Source organism: Gekko japonicus, unplaced genomic scaffold (assembly GCF_001447785.1).
Source record: "Gekko japonicus isolate JY-2015 unplaced genomic scaffold, Gekko_japonicus_V1.1 scaffold2268, whole genome shotgun sequence".
Classification (NCBI taxonomy): domain Eukaryota; kingdom Metazoa; phylum Chordata; class Lepidosauria; order Squamata; family Gekkonidae; genus Gekko; species Gekko japonicus.
This window is the reverse complement of record NW_015174338.1, coordinates 123784-130151: the sequence shown is the minus strand read 5'-3', so window position 1 is coordinate 130151 and position 6368 is coordinate 123784. Positions and strand designations below refer to the sequence as shown.

Sequence of the window (6368 nt, the reverse complement as noted above, 5' to 3'; positions counted from 1 at the left end):
TCGGGACAGCTTGCAATGGGTGAATAAAGTCCTTTACGTACAGTGTATGCAAACCATTTGAGGCTTAAAGGTCAAAAACAGCACTTTATGTTGGGCCCGGGAGCAAAACTGGAAGCCAGTGTAACAAGATGTTAAGTGTCTATTACAATGGGTTTCACTAAGCACCCTATCAGCTGCATTCTGTACTGTCTTCTAAACTGTCTTCAAGAGCAGCCCCTCGAAGACTGTGTTGGAGTAGTCTAACCTGGAGATTAACTAGGGCATGCCTTCATATTAATCCTGCTGGAACTCTTGGATGCCTTCAAAACAGGCGTGAATGAGTGCCGCCTCTGGCACCCGTGCCATACGTTCGCCACCACTGAACTAGGGCATGCCTTCATATTAATCCCGCTGGATCTCTTGGATGCCTTCAAAACAGGCGTCAATTCAGTTTCCTTCAGTTTCCTTCAGGGCCTGGAATCCGATGTAAGGATTAGGGGGAGAGTGTTTAGGTGATTTAAAGATAACTTTGAGGATCGTGTTCAGAAATGTGTGGGTTGTGAACCGGTAATGTGTGATTTGACCTCGTTTAATGTATTCAATGCCATTCAATGAAGCCATCCAAAGCTCTGGACTGGGTTGACCATCCTCAACGAGGCCTTTCTCTAGCTAAGCCCCCAGAAGCAGCCCTGCCTGCAGGAGGTCAGCGCCTGTCGCCCAGGGTCAAGTGGCCAAGAGGAAAGAGCTGAAAGCAAATTGAGACAAGGTGAGAGCCAATGCTAGTTAGCAAGATGGATGGCCTGACTGATATCTTGCTGCACAGTCTTGACAGGGTTAATGAACTGAGACTCAGCATGGTGTAGGCGTTAGAACAAGGGTGTCAAACATGTGGCGGGGGGGGGGCGGAGAGGCCCCCAGCTGGAGGGCTTCTATCAGGCCCGCAGTGGGACTGGCTGTCTTCCGCTGCTTCTTTCAGTTCTGCTGCTGTTGCATCCATCATAGGTTTGCAGCTTACAGATACACACCTGAACAGCATACTCAAGATTGCAACAGCACAGACATTTTGATGTAATAATTCAAAAATATTGCAAGAGTGCTAATGTTTTAAGCATGTTTTTATTTTAAGTAAAAAAAAACACCCTTTGTGTCCTTTATAAAGTTTATATCTCTGCTACCTGGCATAACCTTTTATGACAAACATGGCCAAGCCTTAAAAGGTCTTATTTATGTCAGATCCGGCCCTCATAACAAATGAGTTCGACACCCCTGGGTTAAAATGTGGGACAAGGACCCAGGAAACTTAGGTTCAAACATCCGTTCAGTTATCCAGTTTTGAACCACCTGATATAATCTGGGATGCCCTGACCTGAATAGCCCAGCCTAGCCCAATCTCATCAGATCTCGGAAGTTAAGCAGGGTCAGGTGTGGCTAGGAACTGGATGGGTGACCTCCAAGGAATACCAGGGCCGTGATGCAGAGGCAGGCAATGGCAAACCACCTCTGAATTGTCTCTTGCCTAAAAAACAAGTCTAGCTCGCCACCTAGTGGTACATAATGCTAAAGAGCTAGAACTTCTGGCTGCCAGACAATCTTGGGATCTCCTGGCTATACTACACACAATGCCATATGATAACTGATTGATTGATTAATTAATTAATTGGGATTGTCTTTTTGTCATCTAATAATAGAAACAAAAGTGTGAATTAGAGAGAGAGAAATAGAGGATTTTTGAATGATATACAAGAGAAACATGAAGTGTAGCCTCTTTACAAAATAATATACACAGATATGTCATCACAGGAATACAGTCGTCATCCCGTTTCAAGGAGGAACCTCTTCTTTAGGCACTTTCCTTGGAAGACTTTGGAAATGTCATGAGGACAACTGAATCCAGTTAGAATCATGAATGGCTCTGGAATTGTTCGAAAACTTCCATCTGATAAAACCCAACTACTGGACTACTTTAGAGACATCTCACAATTCCAAAGTTCATTTCTTATTGTGTATATTTCTCGTGTATATAAAACATGCCAGAATCCTTTGACGTGTTGGATACATGGGTACATCATTGTGTAAAAGTCGTATATTTTATGTTTCTTGCATATGTAATTCTAAATCTCCACACCGATGTAGAACTGCTTTTCTTTGCTTGTTTTGACCAATCATCTAATTTAAAGAAACCAATTAAAAACAGACAGCAGGTTTTTTTAAAACGCTGATTATTTGATATAAGAACTTACAGAAATTGTGTCAGAAGTCATGTTAGGAGAGGGATTCCTCCTCCCACCCCCCACCCCACCCCCATCACAGGGAATGCCTCTTGTACAGTGGTAACTCTTGCTACGTTCTCATGACCCATCGAAAAGCCAAGTACGAATGCAGAGACATTTCGTAGCAAACTCCACCTGCACTGATGCAAACACACAACCATGTCTCCAGAAGTGGTGAGGAAATTCATCCCAAAACTCTCATCATTTCACAGTAACTGTGTGAAACGAACAATAAGAAAAACGGCTTATGAGTAGCTGTTTGGTCCCGTGGAAGTAAAAATCACCTCGAGTAAGCCGGCAGGCAGATTTTTGTAAACTGGAAGACAGTTCTTCAGTCCCTGTTTCAGGCGGGGAACATACCACAGTCTTTACTCTCAGCATACGTTGACACGCAGGCAACCTTCACAGACTTGTTTGAAAGCCTACTCTAACCCTGAATATGGGTTGGCAGAGCAAAATACATGAAGCTGTTGTGTACTCAGGGGTCATTTTGTAGAAAAAGAGGTGCAGGAGCTCATTAGCATAACTCATTAGACCGGGGGCGGGCTCTGCAACTTACCTGGCTGCTTCTTGCTCTGACTGAGGGCTGCTGGGAGCAGGGGGTGGGGCTTGTTGTATGTGCCTGCCCGCTGGGCTCTTTACTGCCAGAGCTCCGCTCCTGTGCACTCCTGCAGGAAATGACCCCTGCGTGTACTGAATCAGACCGCCAGTCCATCAAGGTCAGTATTGTCTACTCAGGGTGGCTGCTGGCTCCCCAGGGTCACAGGCTGAGGTCTTTCACATCACTTGCAGCCTGGTCCTTTCAACTGGAGATGCCGGGGATTGAGCCTGGGACCTTCTGCATGCCAAGCAGATGCCCTGCCACTGAGCCATGGCCCCTGCCCGACCCTCCCCAACCTTGCCCTTATAGTTAGGGTTGCCAAAACCTGCAGAAAAATTCCTTGCCCTTTTAATAGAGGCTTAATGCATGGGAATGGCATGAAGACAGATGACGTCTCCAGGCATTTCTCTCTCTCCAGGCTGTGGTCAACCCTACTGGTAGTTACACCTGGCATGAGCCTGCTTGGATGGGTGGTGTCACTCCAAAAACTAGGAAGATCTGGTCACTAGAGGAACATTTGGAGCTACAATTCCGGCGGGTCATCCCATTCAGTAGCAGTCTGCAGATCTATGGGTGTCGGACTCGATATATTCTTGTGCCAATTTATGCAGATATAATTGATTAACCAGTCTCATTAACCACCTAAGGCTACAGTCTTATGCATGCTAACTAGGCCCAAGTCCCAATGAAATCACTGGGACTCACTCCTGAGTTGACACCAATAACTCATTTTCTTTCACTGAGTGACAGTTCTTACAGACACCCAAATCCCAATTCCCTCTGAAAATCTCTCCTGTAAAACTGCAGAAGTGTTTCTGTTCATTCTTTGTCCAACTTGAAATGCTTTTTTACAAACTGAAACAAAAGAGAGAGAAAGATTTTCGGATTTTATTCTTTCTCCGAGGAAGCACTTTCCTTGCTCATCAGACGACTCCTAAAGGCCAGGCTGCTGCTTCTCGAGATCCGCTCCTGGAATTCAGAGGTGGTAAAGAAATACAGGATAGGATCCAAGCAGCAGTTGAGGCTGGCCAGGCTTAGGCAAAACGGGTGAATGTACAAAATGCTTTTGACCGTTCCGCAGTCTGTAATGACCGTCTCTTTGACCATCATAAAGAAGAAGAAAACAATATGGTACGGCGTGAAACACACAAAAAACACCACAGCACATGTGGCCACCATTCGCAAGGCTTTCTGCTTTTCCACTGCGTTTTGCAGAGGCGTTCGGTATTCTTGAAGCGACACTTTGGTCTTCCAGGTGCAATAGACGACGACAATCAGAGGGACCAAGAAACCAATGCATTCAGCCACCATCACCATGACAAGAGAGGCAGCTTTGTTGCTGATCTTCTTGACTTCCAGTTCAGTGAAGCAAGCCTCCGTGTTTTTGAAATCTCTCATCAGCGGGAATGGCAAGCATCCGACACCTACGACAGTCCACCCGGCAACGCATATGGCGACATCGTACCTCCGCTTCCAGTTTTTGGCCCTGAACGGGTGGAGGAGGAAAAAGTATCTTTGCACGCTGATGCAGGTCAGGAAGCAAATGCTCGCGTACATGTTGAGATACTTGATGTAGAAGCAGAACTGACACAGGAAGATGCCAAAGGGCCAGTAGTTGTTGATGTAATAGTAGATCCGCAAAGGCAAGGAGAGGACATGCGCGAAGTCGGCCACGGCCAAGTTAATCATGAAAATGACGGTTTTGTTCTGCTTGCTGATGAAACGGCATAAGATCCACAGCGCCACACTGTTGGTCAGGAGGCCAGGTACGAAGACGATGGTGTATGACACGGCGTAAAGGGCGTGTTGGAAGTCTACGCCAGGTCCGGTGCAGTTGTCTGGAGAGGCATTGCTTTGCAGTGACAGCCCATTGGAGGCCAGGTGGGCCACGTGGGCCACTCCCGCATGCTGATTCTGCACACTGTAAAAATTAAAAGATGGCACACATTGTTGTGGTTGTTGTTTAAAGAAAAAGAACCCAGACACCGAAAAGGAGCCTTCTTCCCATCCACTAAAATCTATTTCCTCCCATAGGAAAAGAAAGGAGCCAAAAGAACACCTGAGCACACCAGGGAAAGGTAGGGTTGCCCTTTGCCAGCCTCCATGTGTAACAAATAAATATACACTGCAAAAACCTAAACTAATGTGTTCTATTTATCATTGAGTAAATGATGCAGTTTTGAGAATGATGCAGCTTTGAGAATGACAGGAGTACCCCGTCCATGAATGTTAGCGGCACAATGTGTCTTTTGTAGGACCGGCAAAAAACATCCATACAACTATTAAGAAAGCTGTCCCCCTTTTTGGAAGACTTCACGCAAGGAGAAGCGGGTTCATAATTCTAGAAACTCCCGTTGGGGCTTGACTTTTAAAACACTGATGCAAAATGGTCTGGTAGTTATCAATCTGTATGTACTGAATGTTATTGCTTGTTGAATGTAATGAATATTTATACCTGACTAGGATGAAATAATGACACACTATGCACTTTACTAAATGATGACCATAAAGAAAACACATTGGTTTGTTAAAAGGTTTTTGCAGTGTATATTTATTTGTTACTAGACTCTCCTAACACTGCAGCTCGGGTTGCTTCAGCCTCCATGTGGGGCCTGGCAAGTTCCCAGGATTACAACCGATCCACAGAGAACAGAGATGCAGACAACGGCTCCTTTCGAGGGTGAGCTCGACGGCATTTTACCCCACTGAGGTCCCTCCCCAGGTTCCACCCCAAACTTCCCAGGAATTTTCCAACCCAGAGCTCACAACGCTAGATAAAGTCTTCCATGGGTCAGAAAGGTAGATCATTCGCTCTACCCAAAAGATGTAGGATCTGGAGAGCAAAAATGTCCGCCCTGCCTAATGGACTATAGGAGAGGGGTTCAATGCACCTCCCCCTCTCCTTCCAAGGAGAGAAGAAGATCAGAGGCCAAGCTAGGGTGGCCAAGTCGTTTCAGTCGCCCCGGCGGGGGACTCCTGCGTGGCGACTGGAGAGCACGCCACACACCCCCCAGGGCCCGATCCGCCGCCGGCGGGGAACGGGTCTCTGGGGCGGGGGGTTCCCCGCCCCCCGGGGGGGACTTGGCAAGCCTAGGCCAAGCAGGGTCTCTCTCGGGAGCAGGTGTGGCTGCCACCCCTGCCAGCTGTGGGTGGGAAGATTCCTGGAGACATAGGGGCGGAGCCTGGGGAAGGGAGGATCCTCAGTAGAGTACAAGGCCAGAGAACTTTACCCCACATGAAGCCATTTTCTCCAGGGGAATAGATCTTGGTTGTCTGGGGATCAGTTGTAATGCCAGGACAATGTCCAAGGCCGCACCTGGAGGCTGGCATCCTTAGCAGAGTATCTTTCATTTCAGCTCTTATGCACTGAGGGCCTGGCTAGAGGAGACTCTGGTGTGTGTGTGTGTGTGTGTGTGTGTGTCTGTGAGACTGAAGGATAACAGAACGAAACAGGGCCCTGTGGTCTTGGGAGAGGGGTAGTTCTTGCCTTACCCTTATTGTACAATGTTACATCTAAG

At 47.1% G+C, this 6368-nt stretch overlaps 1 protein-coding gene across 1 annotated transcript in view; it reads right to left on the bottom strand.

Moving 5' to 3' along the window:
- Positions 1-3738: 3738 nt before the first annotated feature.
- LOC107121361 (putative P2Y purinoceptor 10) overlaps positions 3739-6368 on the bottom strand; it is a 4178-nt gene continuing 1548 nt past the window's right edge. The window contains exon 3 of the mRNA XM_015424276.1: positions 3739-4771. Coding sequence (XP_015279762.1) covers positions 3739-4771 — 1033 coding nt within the window. The remainder of the gene's footprint in view (positions 4772-6368) is intronic.